Below are 21,660 nucleotides of genomic sequence, written 5' to 3'. Positions count from 1 at the left end.
GACATTTGTTTGAAGAAAATTAAGCTTGGAATTGCATTTCTCAGTCTTTTATTCAAATCGTGAATCAGGAGCAGACTAAAAAAAATGTTGTTCATAAAAGTTTGAAGCCCTGATGTAGGTGCCACAGTTGGCGGGCCACAAGCTCCCTGCTCTGCTTCATTCAGATGCATCCACTTGCAGACAAATAAATCCATATACATCTTTGTTTTTCTCCCCTGAGTGGGAATCTGGATCTAAACTGTGCGTCTGGATAGCTCCTATCCAATATTGCTCGTCATTTTTGCTGCACCACTACTAGGTTGGGGTTGTGATGGACTGTAAAGTGAAAAGAGGGAGTATAAGGGATGATGGGAAAAGAAGAGAAGCTCAGTGCAGGGCAACAGTCCCACCCACAACTCAGAGGTCAATTTCTAATGAACCCCTGCCACTCTACAGAAACTATGTCTTAGAAAAAAAAGTTGCTTTTTATTTTTATTTTTATTAATTTAGGCTAAGAACGTCAATTATAACTAAAAGATCACTGGGAACGCTTTGAAAACAGATCAATAGATGATCGGAGTGGGTCTTTTAATCAATTCAAGTCCAGTTTCCAAAAGCCACTGAAACAAAAATAGCAAACAGTCATCGAATCAGAAAAGGCCCAAAATAAATAAATAAACTTTTTTTGTATCAACTTTGTGGGGTGCCAAAACTGTCCACTTAAAGTTTGGTGATGTTCCACTAAAGGCTAACGTCTCCACTCATAAAACATGGTTCGAGTGACATAACTTTAAAGATTCTCTTTTAATCCATTGTAAAAACATTCCCATTTGTTTAATTATGATTATTTTGGTTTTAGCCAAAATCTAAAAACCAGTATAATTTTCTAGGACATAGCTCCTGCAGAGCAGCAATTAGAAATTTACCTCTGAGTTGCTGGCGGGACTGTTGGTACTGTGTGAGGCTGCCCACACTTCCCATCATACCTTTGGATGGTTCCCACTCACTCCTGCAAGCTTACAGCCCCTCACATCCCCAACCTAACATTACAGGTGCAACTAAAATGGCGATCAGATGAGGAAAACAAAGACGTAAAGTCATTCTAAAGTGGATGCATCAGAATGGAGCAGAGCAGAGGGCTTGTGGCTTGGTGTTGTAGCATCCACTTAACACCTACAAGCTTTTTCCAACTGTATTTGTTCGTCTGCTCCTGACTCGCAACCATTTGAACAAAGAAACGCACCTCCCACATGAGGAAAAATGCCACAAGAACATGTTAAAAACACCAAAAACACAGTTTTCAATGGAGTGGGTCTCTAACTGATATTCAGTTAACCCACATTTTCTATAGGAGTGAATGAACTTATATTTGCCTCATGAACTTCCTTTAAATGATTGATGGTATACGTAGTCCCTGCATGTGATTTACCTCACGGCCCAAACAGAAAGTTACTCATTCATGACACAGTTTCAGTCAAGGGGGGGAAAACAACATGTTATGAATCCGTTAGGTTCTCTGAACCCAAAAGGATGCCAATCCAAACAACACACGCTGACAATGCTGAAATGTTTTGATCCATTGACACGTTTTCCCCGGCTAAAATTCTGTTTTGCTGTGAGCAGAGCTCTCTCTCTCTGCTTTACAGTTAAGGGTTAAAACATTTAAACATTCCTTACGCCGAAAATGACTGCTTATGTAACAGCCGCTCAATCAAAGTGGTTTCTGCCCAGCTTTTTACGACATCAACATGGATCGAATCACTTATGTGCACAATGAGGCAAAGGAGGGAAAACAGGAGAACAGTTAAAGATTTACACTTTATGAATCTGAATAACTGTAGATTCTTCAGTTGAAATAAACTTCTTCAAATGAAAATAAAAAGATGATTTTCTTATAATGGATTAAAAAGACGTTTTTCCTCTAAAGTTGAGAAAAAAACAAAGAACCTCCTAATTTGGGGGGCGTTGGTGCGTTTGGGGTCCACACTCAGCTAATAGAAAACTGCACAGTCATTGTGGGGTTCCTTCCCTCTACGGGATACTGCTCACATTGAAAAACAGCTCGGGGAGGGGGGGGGGGGGTCAGTATTTGCTCAGTCATTTTATAGTTGGTGGTCAAAACACCCTGAGGATGGTAGGAGGGTGGGGGGTGGAACCTGGACCATAAAACAGAAGTTCATATTTCTGAAGTTTCTTTTGGATTTAGATGTGAACCAAGTGTTCAAAAACATTTTGTGTGTGTGTGTGGGGGGGGGGGACTATATATTTTTTTCTTCCCATTTTTATACAGTAATTTTTCGGTTTAGTGTATCAAACTGTACAAAGGTAAAAACGTTATCAGTCCAAAAAGGTCAAAACAACCTGAAAAAAAAACAACCCCAAAAAAGTGTTTTTTTCATCCTGCTTTCATCACAATGCAGCTCATTCTAATCTATCAGGGTCCTGCTGACCCCCTCCTCATCACTTCTACAGTTTTTAAGCAAGGAATGTATAGTTGATGCACAGGGGTTTGGCTCACATTGGCTCCACTTCGGGGTTTTTACATATACGGAACAGGAATCCAATTTTTCTGGGATCATTGTTGGGTCAAGACGAGACATGGTGATGAGTTTACTCCAGTTTCTGATATATTTTACTGCATATGTGCAGTATGTGGCATAAAATGTATCAACTGTTGAGTTTGCACTCAGAAGTTTGGGGTGTGAAACTTTGATCCAAGATTAAAACTGCATTACCTTGAACCCCGTAATGAACAAACAAAGAAAAAACAAGCTGGTCAATTAAACGATAAGGTTCTGTTTTTAGTAGTTACGTAAAGATTATCTGGTGTACGAAAAAAAAAAGGTTGTTTTTCCTCGATGATGTATCCTGCTTGGGGGTTTCTAACACTAGTTCTCAGGACCCACCACCATCCTGCATAGGAGCCGATTACCTGTTCAGACGCACCTGTCTTTCACAATGATCGTGGTTGTGTCTGAATTCCTTAGTGCACTATATAGGGCATTTGTCATTTTGTTGGGGTGTTACAAATCTATTTCCCAGAAGTCTTTGCACACAAAAAAAATCCCAGCAAGAAATTTTGTTCTGACCAAAAGAATAACTCTGTAATAGCTGTTTTTCTCTATAAAAATCTATGGGATTTTGGCTTCTTTGAGCTAGCGGGTACTTCCTGTTTGGAACACCAGGGAGGGGAGGGGAGGGGGGGGGGGGTCATTCCGTCCAGTTCCCATATATAGTCAATGGTTGATTCGTTAGATTGGTGAACATTGACCACAATGCATTGCATTTGAAATCATTCAAGTTTTCATTCTCAGTGGATTTTCAGTCTTCAAATGTTCACATTTATTCGATTTTTACTTCGTCAAATGCGTGACACATTTGTCTTTAAATAAAACACACGTTTTCAAATTACGTTAAAATACAGGACACTGGACAGTCTCACAGGGTTAGGGGGTAGTGAAGGAATTCTGACATAGCTCAAGAGCTTAATGATCAGCTGACTCCTTACACGATGTGATAACATTTTTTCCCAAGTAAAAGAATCTTTGTTTGCCCCATGCTTCAACATACTTTTATAGAGTGTAATGATTGGGAAAACATCACTTTTTGAATCACAAATTGTATTATTTCTGAAAAACCTAGATCTTAGCAATACAGTGATAATTTTCTCAAAAAAAACCCCAGAGCATCCAGAAAGCATGGCTGCCAATTCTTTTTAGAGGGAACCATTTCGTTTAGTTGTACCCTATTGATGCACAATTAATTCTAAACTTTTTTTAAAGTAAAAATCCAATAAAATAAACATATTCCCCTCCCTAGTTCAGAATAGAACTTTGACTGGGCAGGATCATTCAAGGTTACATTTTCTGATTCGTTGAGGGTCAAAGACTGATCCTGTCCTCAGTTTACCTCAAACATGGACCATTTTTTCATATCCTCCAGAGGGACTGAGCAAATACCTTAACAAACAGAGAGAAGAGGGTCAGCTGTTGACCTCTGCACTCAACTTCTGTACTTTTCCTACCCTTGTTTGTTTTTCTAACCGCCTAGTGTACATTCAGTATGTCACTATTCAGTCCGAGCCGGTGAGCTCATTGGCTGCTTTCAAGGATGGTCCCATACGCAGCTAAGATGAAACAGATGTGGCACAGACGTATACAGAGATCCATGTGATTCCACTGCGTCGTCACATGCAAACCTGATAATATAACAGTTTCTACATTGCTAAAAACATAAAGTGCAATTCTTTGAACCAGTCCATCCATTGCTGTTACTCTTTTCCCAAAAACTTCACTCTGCTCTTAACCTAGAGCATAATTTGAAAAACTGAGTCTCTTTGCAGAGCACTTGGCACAGTCTCACTTTAACACAGCTGCATTCAAGACACAAAGAGACAAAACTCTGCTCCAACACAGCAGTCATCAACACAACTGATCGAAACTGAAGACTTCTTTCAAATTAACTGCAGTGAATACAAGGACAGCTATGCAACAACTGAGCAGCTTTGCCGAGACAGACAACAGAGAAAGGCAAACCAGCAAACCAGACCAGATGTGTTGATTCAATCCCAATGTATATCGAGAAACAGGGGGGTATTCCAGAAAGCAGATTATGCTAGTTACCACAGTAAGTTTGAGGCTAAGGAAGCGGATAACCTCAGCTTTCGGTTCCAAAAAGAAGGTTTGTTTTAGGGATACGTCAAGTTGCCATAGCAACTGATGCTCTGAACATAACCTGGTCTGGAGCATGTTTAGTTGAAGGTTGGTTTGTTTTCCGAGAGGTGAAGCAGCATGGCGTGTCCATTTGGAGATGATTTAGTGGATGAAGAAGCTCAAACACTTTTTCCACTATGAAAGGGTGATAAGACCACGTATGGATGTTGGAAAGCTAAACTTTTAATTTGATCTAATCATTTGCTTCAGTTAAGATAAATAATTTCTTTTTAGTTAAGTCAGCTTAAAAATAAGTTCCCAGACATTTTACTTTTATTCAAATCAATTCAATTAAGTAGGTGTAACTTTGGTGCGGTTAGATCGGCACCGCAAGGGATGATTGTGGGATGCCATTCCTTTTGCCTGTCTGGACGGATTTGGGTTTAAGTTTGGGTTTTTGACCAAATGTGTTCAGTTTTACTGGGTTTTGCCAAGTTATGTTTAATTCTTTCAGCACCATGAGTGAGAGGATGAAGAGTTTATTTAGCAGCTCTACCACTTTGATGTAATGGTATAGTCCGAGAAATGATTCATGTTTTGAATCCATTTTGTTTCAATTTTGCTATAAAAATGAGTACCGGTATAACTGCAGGCTCAAACTTAGACATGAGTCCAAGAAGTACAATAAAAGATAGAAAAACATTTAATTGAAATCAAGTAATGACAGTCAGATAAATATGTAAATTTGAGTTGTTAAAAAAAAAAAAAAAAAGAAAGAGTTGGGTAGACATAAGGAATTAGCTTGAATAAATATAACTCAATTCCTTACCAATTGATGTATTCATTTAAGTTGGATAAGTTATAAATATATACGAGTCACAATGAAAATAAAACTCGTGCGTTTACTTTGTCCGTTTTTTTCTCCAAGCACAAAACTCTTTTTTGCTGATGCAGCCCCATAACTTTGATGGACGTATAATCTTCATACGCCGTCAAAAATCTCCGACTCTCACTGGGGTTAGGTACGGGGCTCTTCTCCGCATTTCCATGGTGACTCCGGAAATCAGGGATCTATCGAGAATGTCTTTATGTACTTGCCGTATATGCGGATTAACCCAGGGTTACCAAGTCGAGCGTAATTACGCTAACTCTTATCCGGTCTTTTGGAACCAACATACCCAGAGTAAAGACACTTCTAGTCCAGTTAATTGAAATGAAAACAGTGATGATTATTAACATGAACATGAAGTGACTGGAAATATGACCAAAAGCATTACTGAAAAACCAAACTGCACAATCCTTACAGCAACAGTTATTGACCATGTGTTGGTTCACAGCATGACCTCAGAGTCAAAGGATATGTGGCATTGTTCATAGGATATTCAGCAAGAAAATGAAATATAGATTTTGTTGTAGTCAAAAGTGACAGTTTTCACAAGTCTGCTCATCAACACAAATCCCTTGTTTTCCCTCCACCTCATTGTCCATTCCTTAACCCAGTTGAAGAATCTTCCTCTGCTTGGCGTTGGAAGGTGATCAAGACACAACTACACAATCGGGAAAACAGAGTCCTGTTAGGCACAAAACATCCTTTTCCTGTAGTCTTGCTAGGGTGAACATTCCCTGTGATGTGGATGTTTCTCACTAATGCAGAACCCCAATGAGATACAGACTTTGCTGGATAATGAAAGATGTTTATTAACTCAGAAAAGTTTAACAAAATAGATGTGGAGCTTGAGACCTCAGAATCCTCCTGATCAGCAGAGCAGGGGGGGGGGGGGTGTCACTAAACAAGAACGGTTTGTTAGCAACCACTCACAATAACACCAAGAAACTTCTAGGTAAAAAGGAGGGTTGGTTACTCACTCAGGGATGATGGAAGGAATCTCCCCTGATGTCGCAGGAACAGGGTTATGCAGGAGGTCTTTTAGCTCAGGAGGGCCAGCATCCAACTCCAAATCCAGAAATACAAAGACAGTTTTGCACAAATTCATAGGTAAGGGCAGAAAACAGGGCCAGAGGAAAAAGCTACCGAACTTTAACACTTTGGCATCAGGTGAAGTGAGAGAGCTGCTTAACTAGAGGAGGCCACAGGTGAAACGAGTGAAGCAATCAGCAGAGGACAGAGAGCAGCTGCTCAGACAGGATGAAGTCCTCTGGCCTGAACCGGCTCAAAGACAAAGAAGTGCAATAAGTGGGAATCTGTGAGCAAACATTTGGGGAACAAAATGTGTCAAGTATTTTATTGTTTGCTGTGTGTTAGTTTTGACAACAGTCTCAAAGTGAGATTTTGACTCAAGGGTCAAGTATTTTGCTTGAGCTTATCTTTATGCTTTAGCTTATATTAAAATATTGTATTTGGTGGTGTTTGTTAAAATTGGTCTAGTGCAGGGGTCGGCAACCCATGGCTCCGGAGCCACATGTGGCTCTTTCATCCTTCTGTTGTGGCTCCCTGTGACTTTGGAAAATAATGAGTATTTTATAATAATTAAATTTTATTTTAGTTTGTTCATTTTTCATGGCATTTCAAAGGCGCTGATGGCTCCGCACGAAGCGCGAGCCACGTAAAAAACAGCTTTGTAATGAGCTCGTATTTATCGGGCGAGAACTGCAGAGCTGATAGCAGGAGGAGACACGCGGGGCGGCTTCAATAAACACTCCGATCTTCTGCCGGGAACTTGACGTGCTGCGGGGCAGAGACCAACTCGCTGATGACAGACTGAGAGTTCGCGCCAGCGTTGCCAGACAGAGTCACAGGTTTCTAGCCCAAAAGTCATCTGAAAACCGCCAGACCCAGCCAAAAACCGCCCAACACAGCTTCTGTTGATGTTTTTTTTTCATTCTGGACTGATAAAATAAAAGATTTTTCTAAATAAAAGATAGTTCAGACTAATAATAAAATGTGTACAATATTGAATATTTCTTCAGCAGGCCGCCTTCTTCCATTCATTTTCTTAACCCGCTCTATCCCCGCTATAACCTGCGTCCGGCTCTTTCATCCTTGTGCTGCGCTGGAGCGCCCCGACTACCGTATTTTGCGCTCTCTGTGTAGGACACACTGAGGAGCGCGGGGGAAACCACTCTCAGCTGCAGAGGATGTGAACAGGTGAACAGGTAGAGAGGAAAAGCAGATAGAGAGGCGGAGGAGGGGGCTTTGGCTTCAAACTGTCAGAGAGATGCAAACACGGGCGTCAGATTGAGACGCAGCTTTCACTGCGGGAGTTGAAGCAGAGACTTTCTCTGTGATGATTTTATGAACTCAAACATGGAAACATGATTACCAAGTAGAACTCTTCAAATTAATAAACCTGATCTCTCCACATTCTCAGTGTCTACCATGCATTGATTACCATATCGCTCCATGCAGCGATCAGACCAGAAGCAGTAGCTCCTCCCACACGCGGCCGCGGTATCAACCTTTAAAGAACATAATGTGCATTTGCAGCGAAGTATGCTTCAGACGATGTCCGATTGGCCAATCTACATGTCAATCAAGGGTTTTGATTGGCTGGTGGATTTTAAAGAAGTACTTTTTTTTTTTTTTATCTTTTCTGGCCCGCGATCTACACTCATGTCATTGAAGATCGACCGGTCGATTGCGATTGACGTAATGAGCACCTTTGAATAATATATACATGCATAATATATATAATGATGTCAAAACGGGTTGTGGCTCCGGGTGCTTTCTTTTTTATTAGGGGCGGTCCCAAATGGCTCTTTGAGTAAAAAAGGTTGCCGACCCTAGTGTTTCAGAAAATGTGTTTTAGCAATTTTTGACTTCTGAAGCTGAGACTAAATGAATAAATCAAAGCATAAACTCTGACACATCACTTTTATTGCTTAAGATAATTTGATTTTGTCCAAAATGCAGATCTGACCCTTCAACTATTTATTTTATTTTATTTCTTTTACTCCAAATAAAAATAGAAACAAAAAATTATTTTTAATTTGATTTGGTAAAAAAAAAAGACCAAAAACAAATAAATAAACAACTTTGGTGATATTTTTTGTGTACTCTAACGCATTTGAAACTCACTAACGTTCATTCATTTTGGAACATGAAGACTGTGAAGAAACTGGATTTTCTAGAAAGGACTGTATTAAATTTTAGGTTCATACCCGTCAGTTTCTTGCACACAGAAATAAATGAATAACGACTCAGAGACAGTTACTTATCTTTTGTGGAGGTTTTACTTCGCACAAACACGAAGGGGACAGACAGATGAACATGGTGCATTCAAAGTCCGAACAACGGGGTTCAGCAAAAGGCCTGGCATATATACCTTGCATTTGCATATTCAGGACCTCATTCGATGGATCATGGTGTGAAAAACACACCCACAGACTGTTGCAGGCTAGATGCTCGAAGGTCAGAGCACCTAAAGTGTCAGATCTCTTGCAGACATTTGCCAGAACGCATACACCAGAACACACAAAGATGAAAAGGGAGGATGTTAAAGGAATGTTTGCGAGACAATAGTCTTAGTTGTGCTCTGTCTGGAGTGTAATATAATTTTGAGATGATAATACATAGTTAATCGAGGTTAAGCCATTAGTGTAATAAAAGGTAGAAGTTAGTTTAATAAAATGCAAAAGGGAGTTTCTAACTATTCTGTTTCTAATCATTCCTAACAAAGACAGAATTCAGAACCTATAATCAAACATCTGACTTGCTATGATGATCCATTAATCCTAAAAACATCAGTGAATAAAGCAAAGCCTCCGGAGAGTAAGTTGGGATAGGGCTGACCTGCTGTGCAGAAGAAAAACATCACATACCTCTTTGTTACTTCAGCCGTGCACGTGAATGTGAGCAGCTTTTATTGGAGGTTGTGTGAAATCTACAGTGGAAGCAAGAGACGAATTGGAAATTCAACTGTAAAATGACATAATTTAGTGGAAGTGTCTGACGCCAGCTGAGATTGGCTCCAGCAACCCGGTGACTAAACAGTGATAGGGGACAGATTGCCGGAAATACTTGATTAAAAATGAAATGTTTTGGATGCAGATTTTCTTCTAAAACTTCCAGAAAGATGAAAGAAAATCAGCGAAAAAAGGTGTTGAGAGTTGAGTGACACCTCATTGAGTGGAACAAAGGCTGAACTTGTGCAGGAGACAGAGCAGTACCAGCTAAAGATAGTTGGCTTCACCTCCACGCACAGTTAGGGCTCTGAAAGCCAACTCCTCAAGAGAAGATGGACTCTTTTCCACTCTGGAGTTGTCTGTGGTGGGATGTGACGGGCTGGTGGGGCTTTGCTCGCAGCCCCACTCCTCAGTCCTCATAGGCTGAAGTTCAGAGGGTCTCGTTCCCCCAGGCCAGGTCTCAGAAGTGCAGCATACCCAGCCTTCTTGGAGGGATTTTAGAAAGTACTTCCTCTGGGGACTCCATTGTTTTACTGTTCTACTGAAGTATGGGGTGTTGGTCCTCCTCTAAGGACCGTCCAGTCTCTGTACAAGCAAAGCGGAAGCTTGGTTTGCGTTGCTGGCAAGTAAGTAAAAACTGTTCCCAGTACATGTTGGACTCCAGCCCTTTGGTCTTCATAAGTTAATGGGTATAATTTCTAGATGCAGTTCAAGGGTTGGTTTGGGAACCACAGGATTTGCTTTTGGCAGATGATGATCTTCTGTTCCACCAGGACCTTCAATGGGCACTGAGGCAATTCACAGTCGAGTATGAAGTGACTGGAATGTGAATCGCCACCTGTGTCTCTGAGGCCTCAACCAGAAGAAGATGGGTTGGAGAAGTTGTGGAGGCTGAATTTCTTCATGAGCAAGGGAAGGATTGAACGTGAGATTGACATGCCAATGAGTGTAGCGGTTGCAGTAATGCAGTAGCTGTATTCAAAACTCTCAATTTGCCATGTTCCCACCACAGCTATGGTTATAAAGTTTTGGTCATGACAGAAAGAAGATTCCAGATACAAGCAGCTAAAATGCATGTCCTCTGCAGGTGCTATCTCAGAGATAAAGTGAGGTTCTCCAAACACCTGAGAGGAGTTCAGAGTAGAGTTTTAGCTCCTCTCTCCTCTCCCATTGGGAGGAAACGCCGGGGATGATCCAGGATGCAACAGAGGCAGTAGAGATTTGTCATGCTTCTTTGTCAATTCGTCTCTGAGAGCTTTTTCCCCTTTCACTGCTTATATCAGTGGTCAGCCTGAGTTTAACGTCTACCAGTATTTTATTTTGAAGGGTCAGCAATCAGGCTGAGGCATCTTTCCACAGCTGGTGAAGATGATGGAGGGTAGAATGTGCATTGTGGCAACATCTGTTCCTCTTAAGAAAATCTCAAAAGCTGGGAAGATACTCGCTGACAGAAGAAATCAGATCAGGCGTCTGATTCTTTTCACATCCAGCCTTCATGAAGGACATTGATACTATTTGCTTTAGTTTAGATCTACATTTTGGATTTGTAAAAAGGTTTGAATAAGATATTAAACAGAAGAACTGTTTTGATACAGAATAAATGTAGAAAATGATTCAATCAGGTTTCTTATAAAAGCAAAGCAGTAAAAAGTTTTCAGCAAATCCTTAAGTTTTGCAAAGTTGTGTTAAAAAAAAAGGTCCTACAAAATCCTTAATTGAAAGCCGCTCAAGAGTTAGAAGAGCTAGAAGTGGTTGCCGCCTCTGTGACCCGGCCCCAGATGAGGAGGAAAAGATGGACAGATGGATGGAAGGCTGGATGAAGGCCAAGCTAAATCATATTTTTGTATGTAAAGACAGAAAAAACTCAGTAATATTTTTTTATTTTTCATAGTTTTTACTCTTACAAACACCTGGAATATCAGCTCTGGAATGTTAAGAAACATTTCAAATGTTTAACTTAAAATGAAACAAGCAAAAAAATCCCAAAAATATGAGCAAATCATTTAATCTGTCCTTTCAGATCTCTCAGTTTAGAGGGAATTTATCCCGTTTGCTGAAGCACACAGCAGTTAAACTACAAAATAGCAAACATCACTATATTTCTAAACCACGTCCATAAAAGCAAAGCCATTCACTTCATTAATTCATGCCTACAAGGCACAGGAGGCGGTTTTATGAGAAATGTTCATGAAAAACCTTTGGTGTGTTTGTTGAAATTCTAATTCATAAAGCTACACATTCATGTCAAATCTCAAATCAGTTTGACCAAGGGTTAACAAAGACATATATTTGTCTTCTTTGCCTCATTAAACTGCAGTCTAAGCTGGATTTAAAGCTGCTTCATGGTTGTTGTTTGTTTAATAAGCCCTGCTTGTAAAAACAGCCATTAAATCTATGGCTGGAAGTCACCATTTCTGCAAACTTCTTACTTTAAAAAAAACTGTAAAACAGGCTGTGATACAGCATCCCTACTCCTTCACCTAAAGAACATATTACAGTTATCAAGTATTACAAAAAAAAACCTGCAAACTATAATACAATATTATTAAAAGCTAAAAACACTGGAACTTAAAAACACACAATTGTGCTGTAGATGGAAATTTTGGGAGATTTTGACTCTAACTTGGGAATTTCACATTCATTGGAATAAATTATTTTGAGAATTCGATGGAAATCTTATATAAATAAATGTCATCTTTGTTTTTTGTGGCTTTTCTGCTTGTGTTACATTTTCACAATGAAAATTCATTCAAATACTTGTGTTGCACAAAATCCAATTCTGGCTGATGCTTATCCACCACCTGCTCTGGTCCTTTGAATGATTGAGAGAATAAATGATGGTTAACGTTTAAAATAAAGTTTTTTAAATTTGTCAGAGAAAGTCTACTAATTCAGACTCCGCCCACTCTCATAGTCTTAAAAAGCTTTCTTTTTTTTTATGGGGCCTGTAGCTGGGGTCAGAATGAAGCGAGTCGTCGCATTCGCTGTCGGAGGAACCCGTGGAGTAAAGAGCGTTCACGTCAAACGAGGAATCGGAGCTTTCTTGCATATCTGTCTTCTCCTCGCCGCTGCTGCCTTGCTTCGCGGCGGTCAGTCGCCGACACTCCTCGGTGCTCAGTCTGGTGAGAGCCACAACGGGCTGCAGCCGGTTGGACGGTTGGTTTCTGTGAGGCGTGGCTTCAGAGCCGGAGGAGATGGGTGAGGAGGTTGGAACGGATCTTGGCGGAAAACGTTTGGTCCGTCGAGTCGGACGGTGACGCCGGTCACGTTTCTGCTGGAAAACGTTCTGGCACAACTTGGAAGAAAAAAGCTCCTGCTTGGACGGACTAGCTGATGGAAAATGGGATGATTTGGAAGCAAACCTTGAAGGAACATCTACATGTGAGGATGAGGGAATATCAAAGCTCGTAGAGGAAGGTGGGTAATTTACTGAAATAGTCCTCTTTGCAGAATCTTCAGACGGCTTTAATGTTATGGTCTGTGATGGACTGGCGGTGTTAGCTGCGTGCCTGAACTTCCTGGACAGTTTTGAAAAAGTCTTTTTTGCTCCAGGTTGAAGGCTGGCAGGAGCAGAAACGGGCCGGGGTACCGGCGCAGTGTGCATGTGCGGAAAAGGTTCTGTGGAGCGTGGAGAAGTGAGAGCCCGAGGACTGGACGACCCTTTGCTGCTGGGCACAACACAATGCTCTGACCATGTTTGAGATTTAGGAGTAGAGCAGCTCGACCCCATGGGGGCGATGTCCACCAATCGGATGACTGGAAACAGTAGAGTAGGCGGGGCGGCGCCTCCTGATGAGAAAGGCTGCGGCAGAGATTCATCTGTTCCTGACCTTAGATCCTCTCCGCGTTTTTCTGGTTTTGCCGCCTGAGCTGCTGGTTGAGGACAAGGAACAAGGTCAGATGGTGTGAGATCCTGTGATGAAGAGCTGGATGAGGATGACTGGAACAGCAGAGGGGATGAAGAGGCTTTGATCTGGTTCAGCAGCTCCTCTGAGCATTCATCTGGACATCCTCGCAGGATGCTCTGCACCCATCGCTGGTGTTTAGAGCAGAACTGAGGCGGGCTGGTCTGGTTTCTGCTCTCCTCCTCCACCGTCTTTAAAGCGCCAACCCGCTGCTGCTGCTGCTGCTGCTGCTGCTGTCGTCCTCCATCACTGGAGTCACTTCTGTTCTCCAGCAGGAGGAAACTGTTTCTAGACGCCTCACATGCTGGCTCTTTGCTGCTTCTCAGGACCTCCAGGTGACGTTCACACGGAGGTTTACCTTCTCCAAATTTAGGAAGAGATGAACTCCCACACAGAGGTGTCTCAGAGACTTCTGAGCTTTCTGTTCGGTTTCTGTTTTCCGGTGATGCAGAAATCCTGGCTGGATGACAGGTAGCAACATCTGATGAATCAGCAGATATTTTTAGGTCAGTGTAGAGACAAGAAAAGATCCAACTTCAGCGTTCAAAAACGGTTCAAACTGACTTAACTCCTACGGGTTATATGGATAATAAACATCAACTTTGGCCAAATGCAGGGAACCAAATGTATTTGAATGATCAGAAATTGGATCACTTCCTAAAAAAATTGCTTTTTTTTTTGCTGATTTGAAGCTTTAGGCTGTTTATCAGCACAAAAGAGGAAGAAATAAAGATTTAAAGCAGTTAAAGTGATGCAATTTATCAATCTGAAAAAGGTTTTTAAAACCGTTTAAAATCCACTCATTTAAGCAAAACACAAAACTAAGGACTGAAAACTACAGAGATCATGATGCTCTGCAGGAAAAAACCTCAGAGTTAAATCTGTAAATAAAAAACAAAGAAAAAAAAAGTATTTTTAAAAACTTGAGCCAATATACAAAGAGACAAAATGATCCTACAAACATATTAGGAATGAATAATAGTGCAATCAAAAATGTTACTTATTGCTGTAAGTGAATTTCCTTTAAGTCCCACTCCGATCATCTCTTGATCTATGCCATTTTTAGCCATAATCTAAAAACCTGTGTCTTTTTCTAGGACATAGTTTCTGCAGAGCGACAAAGTTCATTAGAAATACAGCTGCTCCTGATTTACAACTTTTTGAATAAATAAATACTCAAAAATGCAGTTTCGAGTTTAATTTCCTTTATATATGTCCTCCATTATCAGAAAATGCATGTTAAAAACACCAAAGACACTATTTTTATTGCAGTGGGACATTAATGTTCGATTTAGAGATTTAGGTTTTATAAATAAATAATAATTAAAATGTTAAATGATGCCAAATAAAATATGCATTTACCCAAATTTAGACTTGAAAAAAAATGTTTTTTTTATTAAATCCTGTAATAAACAAAATTGAATGTGGTAAAGTAATGACTCCGTTGTAATATAACAGTTTTGTAGACTTTAACTTAATTAAACTGCGATGGAGGCAAAACAGTTTAATGTTTAAATACAAGATTTCAGAGAAAAGAGTTTCTTTCTCTTTTTCATGCAACATTTTGTGCAGAAATGCTGTTATGTGTTGCATTATTTTCTCACCACAGTGCAGCAGATTCCTCAGCGTTGCTGCAATTGTAGCAGAGTTTGACGTTATTACCTCCAAAAGTAACTTTTCTTCCTCCGTCACAGGACTTTCTTTCCTCATGATCTGCAAATCACATTTATGAATAGAAAATAGTGAACGAGTTTGAACATTTCAAAGGAAAATATCCACGAATGCAACCTTTGACGGCAGGGGACTGTCTTTTAAAGAGGCAAACACCGATATTCACCTTATCAATGTAGGTTTCCCCTGGCAACGCAGCTTCCAGCTCGTGGAGGTAGAGCAGCAGCCTGTCTTCCACTTTCTGGGCGTAGTGTTCTCCGTACTGCTGCTCCATCTCAGTCTAAGACAAAAGGACCGAATCAGAGACATTTCAGTCTCACCACAGTAATTGCTTCTTGCAGTTCTTCACGACACACGTCACACTTGAGTATGTTGTGAGGACAAACTCAAACAAACAACAAAGAAATAAGTGCTTCTGAACCAGAACTTAAACAAAAGAAAAACATACAGAAATTAATCTTGCAAAAGTCAAACACATATATTAAACGGCAAAGCAGGTTTATTTGTTCAGCACATTTTATGTACAAAAACAGTTCAAAGTGTTTTAAATAAAAGCAACAACAAAAAATGTCATAGAAATTGCATTGGAGTGATTACTAAAGAAATTTCAAATGAAATGTGCAGATGTAAACTTTTGAATAAAACTGAGAACAGGTGAGTCTTTAACCTGGATGTATATAAACTGTTTCAGCTGATCTAAGACTTTCTGGAGGTCTGTTCCAGAAAAAGCTGAATGCAGCTTCTACTCCAGGAGCTGACAAACGACCAGATTCAGATGACCAGAGTGGTACTGGGTCAGGAGGTCAATCGTATATTGTGGTGCTAAACCAGAACCAGAACTTTAAAGTCTGTCCTCTGGTAGACAGCTCACCAGTGGAAAGACCTCAGAACTGGACCTAGGGGTTCTGTTTCTTCGGTTCTGTGAGAACTCAAATAGCAGCTCTGAATAGGCTCCAGTTTTCAGATGGATTTTTGTTTTGTCGCCCTCTAAAAACACTGTTACAGTAGTCAAGTCGACGAAAGATAAAAGCATGAACCAGTTTTTCCAGGTCCTGCTTAGACATCAGATCTTTAATCCTTGAAGTTTATGGCATAAACTCAAGTTACAGTGTTTAAAAGAGCTAAATATTTTACTTCAGTATTGCTTTTTTCTTTTTCCTACTAAAAGTCGGTGGTTGAGTTTAGAAATTAAGGAGAAATTTTTTTTATCTGAATATTGTGTGATTCTGAAAAACTACGTGAATGGTTTATATATGATAAGATTACAGTAGGAAATGAAACTTGTATTATTATAAACGAGTAGCGCAACAGCGCCCTCTGCTGGACAAAATAATAAAGCACAGAACCAACGTTTTTCTCGTTTTTCCTGAACAAATAAATGCATAATAAAACATATTTAAACATAAATAAAGCACAACTTGACAAAACTATGCTGGAATAGTCAATATTGATGTAACTGGTAAAAAAAAGAATGAGGCAAGAAATCATAAGCTCACAAAATGCACTTTAAAGACTCATTCTGATTAAATTTGTGGTTTATTGGGTGATGGAGGACATTTATAATAAAATTTGCAAATCTTTACAAATCAGGACAAACGAAAAAATGCAATTTGAAAAACTAAAAAAGCTTCTATATACAAGTTACCAGCAACAGGGAGGGGAAGGAGGGCGTGGTTGCTCCACGCCAATGTTACCCCCACAACTCAGAGGTGAATTTCTAAAAAACTACTGCAGCTCTACAGAAATTATGTCCTAGAAATCAAACAACACAGGTTGTTTGATTTTTCTTTGCTAAAAACGGCATAATTCTAATTAAAAGACCACAGGGAACACTTTAAAAGTAGATCAAAAGACAATTAGAGCGGGACTGTAAACACTAACTACCTTTACCTTTATGTAATCGTCGAGTCGTTCTTTGTCTACAGCGAGAGCTTGAGCCAGATTCCTAAAGTCCAAGTGATTCTTTCTCATGACAAACATTTCTCGTGGGCTCTATAAAACCAGAAAAACACATAACATAAATAAAGTAAAAGTATAATCATTTCAATTAGTATTTTTTAAATGCAAGGAGGTTGGGTCCGAAAACCCCCCAAATACATTTCAAAATACTTTAAAAAAAAAAAAAACATTATGCTCATCATGCTCCTGAATAGTCAATAGTAATTGACCAGATCTCTCTCCAATCAAACAAATATTTTTTAAGGATCTGACTGCCTGAAAAGGCATTAAAGTAATGGTTAAACATGGTGGTGGAATTGTGATGGTTTGCTACAAGTCCACCTTATTAAGGATAAAAATTTAGAAAAGATTCTCAAAATTATTAGAAGGTTTAGTATTAAATGACACTTTATAGGCTTCAAGTGTTAAGTTAAATTTGCATCATTTCTGGTCAAATCGGTTCGTCTGAATGGTTGCATTCCCCATCTTTAATAATGGCGAATGTTAACCAAACACGTACATACAGTCACACAGTGTCAGTCACTTACACACTGATCCTGGTATTGAGGGAGTTTATTTGGGAAGAACTGCATTATTTTTGACACAGTTTCAACCATTCCTTTGTGTTCCTTCAACATCCACATGATGACCTGCAAAAAAAAAAAGAGCAATCCCCCAAAAATGGCTTTGAGCTGCAGATAAAAACTGTAGAATTGGGATGTTGTGTCCTCCTCACCATGGTTTTGAGACCAAACACGATCTTCATGTGTTTGATGGCTGGCACCAGTCGGGGTAAAAGCTTGTGAGTGGTTTCCAGAAAGCCCAAGACTTTCTCAAAGTTCTGCATGTCTCTGCTCTTCATGATGGAGTAAACCTGCGCGGCGGTGACACGCAGCCTCCAGGAGTCCTCCAAGCTCTGTGGCTGGGAATCCACATCTGGCCAGCTGGAGGAGTCAACAACTGAGAAGAAAACAGTCTGCATGACCACAAAATGATGTAATGTGATGCCTTTACATGAGCTTTAGAAATCGGACCATTCAACAACTGTAGTTTACGTGTTTCTGTCCATTATTAAGTATGTAGGAGCATTGGACTCTAACTCTCTGTTTGGTTTCATCAACATCTGGTAAAATGCCAACAGTCCATCATGCTTCTGCAGTTTATTCTTGTTTTTATTAATTGCTCATGGTTTGTCGAATGAAAACAAATATTTAAGATATCTTGTAAAAAAAAAAAACCCAACCTTCTCGGATATCCATGATCTTGTGGGCCCACACATGCTCTATGATCCAGACCGGCAACTTCTTCAGTTTCATCAAACATCCAACCTGCTGCTGCAGATCTCTTCCGTCCATCATCATGAGAGGCTGCGCGCTTATCCAACCATAAAGCTGAAAGCCAGTCAGGTCAGCCTCTTTAGGCCCCATCCACCCACCTCCTGGTGATTCACTCCTAAATGGACATGTACTGGCAAGTCCAGACTCCACGGAGCTTCGTCCTAACCGCCGCTTTTTACGCTGAACTCACTAGGGACTGTGTTTTCAGTAGAGTTTTGGTCTTTGACGCTTGCCATAGAGGACCTGTTGCACTACTTCCGGTCTTCTCTCTCTTCTCTGTATTTTTTTTTTAAATAACGTTTTTAAATGTTACGCACTTTAAATTCAGAAATTATATTTGATTTTAAACACTCTGCAAATCTTTTTTAGATTATTGTTAAATGTATTACCGTAGGTGGAGAGGCAAACATTAACCTTTAATAATTTTAATTTGAAGTTTACTGTGACCCGGAAGAGGTTTTAACAAACGCTTGTGTTCTCTTGCTCATGGGTGCTAGTTAGAGAATCAAATCTTCCTAGAAGGTATATCTATTTCTTTAAATTAAATTAATTTACCTCATACAATAGTACCAAATACCACATTTAAGTAATCGGAAACTTTACACGCATTCTGTATTTTGTTTGGAGGAATGATTGTTGCACGAATGCAACAATTTTGACCTAACCTACCTATATTTTGACCTACTGCTAAAGGCACTTATTAAAAAAGAAAAATCTAAATTACAGTCTATAAACTCTCAAATGTTGTCCTTTCGTATTATAAAAAATATATAGTTTTTCCTACATCCACAATAACATGGTGGTGTTTATGATTTATTCACATGTAATGACTGAAATAATGTATGTTCTGCTAATGTAGCCTTGTTTTAATTAACAAATACATCAATACTACATCACGTCGTTTCTTCACTTTGAAAAAGTCCCACAATATATTTCAACGTTTCTTGTTTTTGCAGTGGATATGATATCTGAAGAAAGTAACAAAAATTAATTAAAATGTGCTTTTTCTTCCTGTTACAAAATTATTACGTGGTGCACTTTTTCTGTTCACATAGGGTTATTGATGCTGCAGCTGCACCATGACCTCAAAGTCCTCTGCATGTCTTCTCCAGCTCCCTTGGATGGGCTTCAGACTTTCTGCTTTCACAGCCCCGCGCTCGGGTTTCAGACCTGTGATCCAAAACACAGCAGTGTCCGCTCACCTTGCACACTCAAGTAGACGTTCGCTCTCCAGTAATGTCAAAGTTCGCTCCTACCTCCAGTACATGAAACGCAAAGTCATATCTCCTCCAAGTCCTCCTTACACTCATGTTTGCCAAGTAGGAGATCCTGTCCTACGTTCTCATGCAGCTCCGGTTGACCCTGCAGCCATAATGGGCCCTGAGGTCCAGCATGTCATCAAGAACATGGTAAAAGTCATGCGTAAACTCGAGTGTGTCGGACTAAGCGCCCCTCAGATTGGGGTGCCGCTACGCATCCTGGCTCTGGAATATCCAAAGAAGATGCTGGAGGAGAGCTCCCCAGCAGTGAGGGAGGCACGCGGTATCACCGTCCAGCCCCTCAGGATTTTTGTCAACCCCCAACTAAGGGTGATGGACGGTCGGACAGTGCAGTTTCAGGAGGCCTGTGAAAGCATCTGTGGATTCTCTGCTACAGTTCCACGGTATCTGTCTGTGGAAGTGTCAGGTACGCTCACAGGATACGTACAGTGGATCAAAAAGTGATTTTCAGTCAGATTCTGTAAGTTCTTCGCTAAAAAAAACAATAGAGGTTCATTATAGATACACTTCAACTGTGAGAGACAGAATGTGAAAAAGAAACTATGATTTTCTTTCCATTTTGGTATTATCTGACCTTATGACCTCCCAATCTGCCTCCGGTGAACTTTAGACAGGTCTGGACATGTGGTGGCTTAAGCAGGGCGACCTTTGTAGCTCTGCAGCATTTTAATCCACAATGATGTTGTGTGTTACTATAGTAACCTTTGTTACTTTTTTTTATTTAAGCTTTATTTAACCAGGTAAGCCATTGAGAACATGTTCCTATCTTGCATGGAGCTCCAGGTGGGGGCAGATTGTCTCATTGATCTTGTATTTCTTCTAGTTTCTAATAATTGCTCCAACAGCTAATCTCTTCTCTCCAAGCTTCTTGGTTTTTGTAAGTTGGTTCATTCCAGTCCAGTTCTTGTCCCTGGTGTCCTTTGACAGCTCTGTGGTCATGATGGAGGGGTTGCAGTGATTGCTTAAGCCTGTGGACAAGCATCTTTTATCCAGATAACCAGTTCAAACAGGTAAAGAGTTTGGGGATAGAATAGCTTCTTAAAGCAGAAGTAACAGGTCTGTAAGGGAAAGAATTCTTGTTTGTTAGTGATAAATATTTGTTTTCTTCGCCTTTATACAAATAAATTCATAAAAAAAATCAAACAATATCATTTCCTAGATTCTATTTTTCACATTCTGTCTCTCACAGTTTCAGTGGATCTCTGATGAACATTACAGACCAAAGTCAGCTTTTTAGGGGATAACTTACAGAATCTGTGACTGACTGAACTGGACCTCTCACACAAGCTGTGTTTATTAGCTGAAGCACTGAAGTACCTTTGGTCTGTTTTTGGTCAGGTGTGAATGAAAAAGCCGAAGCGGTGTCATGGCAGGCCAGTGGCTGGGCGGCTCGCATCGTCCAGCACGAGATGGACCACCTGGATGGGATCCTCTATATCGACCGCATGGACAGCAAAACCTTTATCAATATTAACTGGCAAGCCTACAACGAGTAGAGAGAACATTACCACACATAAAATGATCAGTCTGAGCTTTTTTTGAAATGTGTGATGAGACTGGTTTCATCACTGCAGCAGAGAGGAAAACGGTTTGTAGACCAGAGCTGTTCAACGATTAAAAGGAAATATTGTGGCCTTCAACCTCAACTATCACAGTGTTCTTTGTCCAAAATGCTTCTGAAGATCTTTTCACTTCACTTATTGCTATCCAGCATCAACTGGTCCTCACTATAAGAACATGGCAGTTCCAAACAAAAATGACGTGTAAATGTGAAGAAATCCACAAGACTGTAGGTTAAAATGCTCCAAAGATTCTCAAGTGTTTAATTATTTTAGTGCAATATAGGTGACGTCATTTCAGCATGATCCAGTACCTATCAATGGGTTTTTTGAATCAGGAACTTTTGTTTTTTCAGAAATATTAATGTTGTACTTGGAGAAAAAAAGTGATGGTGGAACAGCAGCTGCTAATAATCCTAGCTTAAAGACCCACGCCGACGAAATTCATGATTTTGGTGTTTTTGACATCTTTTCTA

At 40.1% G+C, this 21,660-nt stretch overlaps 2 protein-coding genes across 3 annotated transcripts; one reads left to right on the top strand and one right to left on the bottom strand.

Annotated features, from left to right (window-relative positions):
- Positions 1-11,358: 11,358 nt before the first annotated feature.
- Positions 11,359-18,567, bottom strand: LOC101156085. 2 transcript variants are annotated; one of them, XM_020704235.2, is made up of 7 exons: positions 18,252-18,567; positions 17,745-17,968; positions 17,557-17,658; positions 16,961-17,062; positions 15,237-15,350; positions 15,004-15,112; positions 11,359-13,880 (listed from the first exon to the last, which is right to left on the bottom strand). In XM_020704235.2, the coding sequence occupies exons 1-7, from the start codon at positions 18,433-18,435 to the stop codon at positions 12,403-12,405; spliced, it is 2,313 nt and encodes a 770-aa protein (XP_020559894.1). In that variant the 5' UTR covers positions 18,436-18,567; the 3' UTR covers positions 11,359-12,402. The 2 variants fall into 2 exon arrangements, with proteins under 2 accessions (XP_020559894.1, XP_011474926.1); XM_011476624.3 differs by having other exon boundaries at positions 11,359-13,859.
- Positions 18,568-18,756: 189 nt separating this feature from the next.
- Positions 18,757-21,271, top strand: pdf (peptide deformylase, mitochondrial). The gene is made up of 3 exons (XM_023956046.1): positions 18,757-18,867; positions 19,401-20,031; positions 20,964-21,271. Exons 2-3 carry the CDS (start codon positions 19,425-19,427, stop codon positions 21,119-21,121), a joined length of 765 nt encoding a protein of 254 aa, XP_023811814.1. The 5' UTR covers positions 18,757-18,867; positions 19,401-19,424; the 3' UTR covers positions 21,122-21,271.
- The last annotated feature ends 389 nt before the right edge of the window (positions 21,272-21,660 follow it).

Source organism: Oryzias latipes, chromosome 6, assembly GCF_002234675.1.
Source record: "Oryzias latipes chromosome 6, ASM223467v1".
NCBI classification, from domain to species: domain Eukaryota; kingdom Metazoa; phylum Chordata; class Actinopteri; order Beloniformes; family Adrianichthyidae; genus Oryzias; species Oryzias latipes.
The sequence above is the reverse complement of the archived record's forward strand: the minus strand, read 5'-3'. Positions and strand labels throughout refer to the sequence as shown.

Coding starts and splice junctions, on each gene's coding strand:
- LOC101156085 (XM_020704235.2), bottom strand. CDS start 18,435: ATGGGGCCTAAAGAGGCTGACCTGACTGGCTTTCAGCTTTATGGTTGG. Junction 17,659..17,744: donor TGTTTGGTCTCAAAACCATG/GTGAGGAGGACA, acceptor TTTTTTTTGCAG/GTCATCATGTGGATGTTGAA. Junction 15,351..16,960: donor GACTCGACGATTACATAAAG/GTAAAGGTAGTT, acceptor CTTTTGTCTTAG/ACTGAGATGGAGCAGCAGTA.
- pdf (XM_023956046.1), top strand. CDS start 19,425: ATGACCTCAAAGTCCTCTGCATGTCTTCTCCAGCTCCCTTGGATGGGC. Junction 20,032..20,963: donor TCTGTCTGTGGAAGTGTCAG/GTACGCTCACAG, acceptor GTTTTTGGTCAG/GTGTGAATGAAAAAGCCGAA.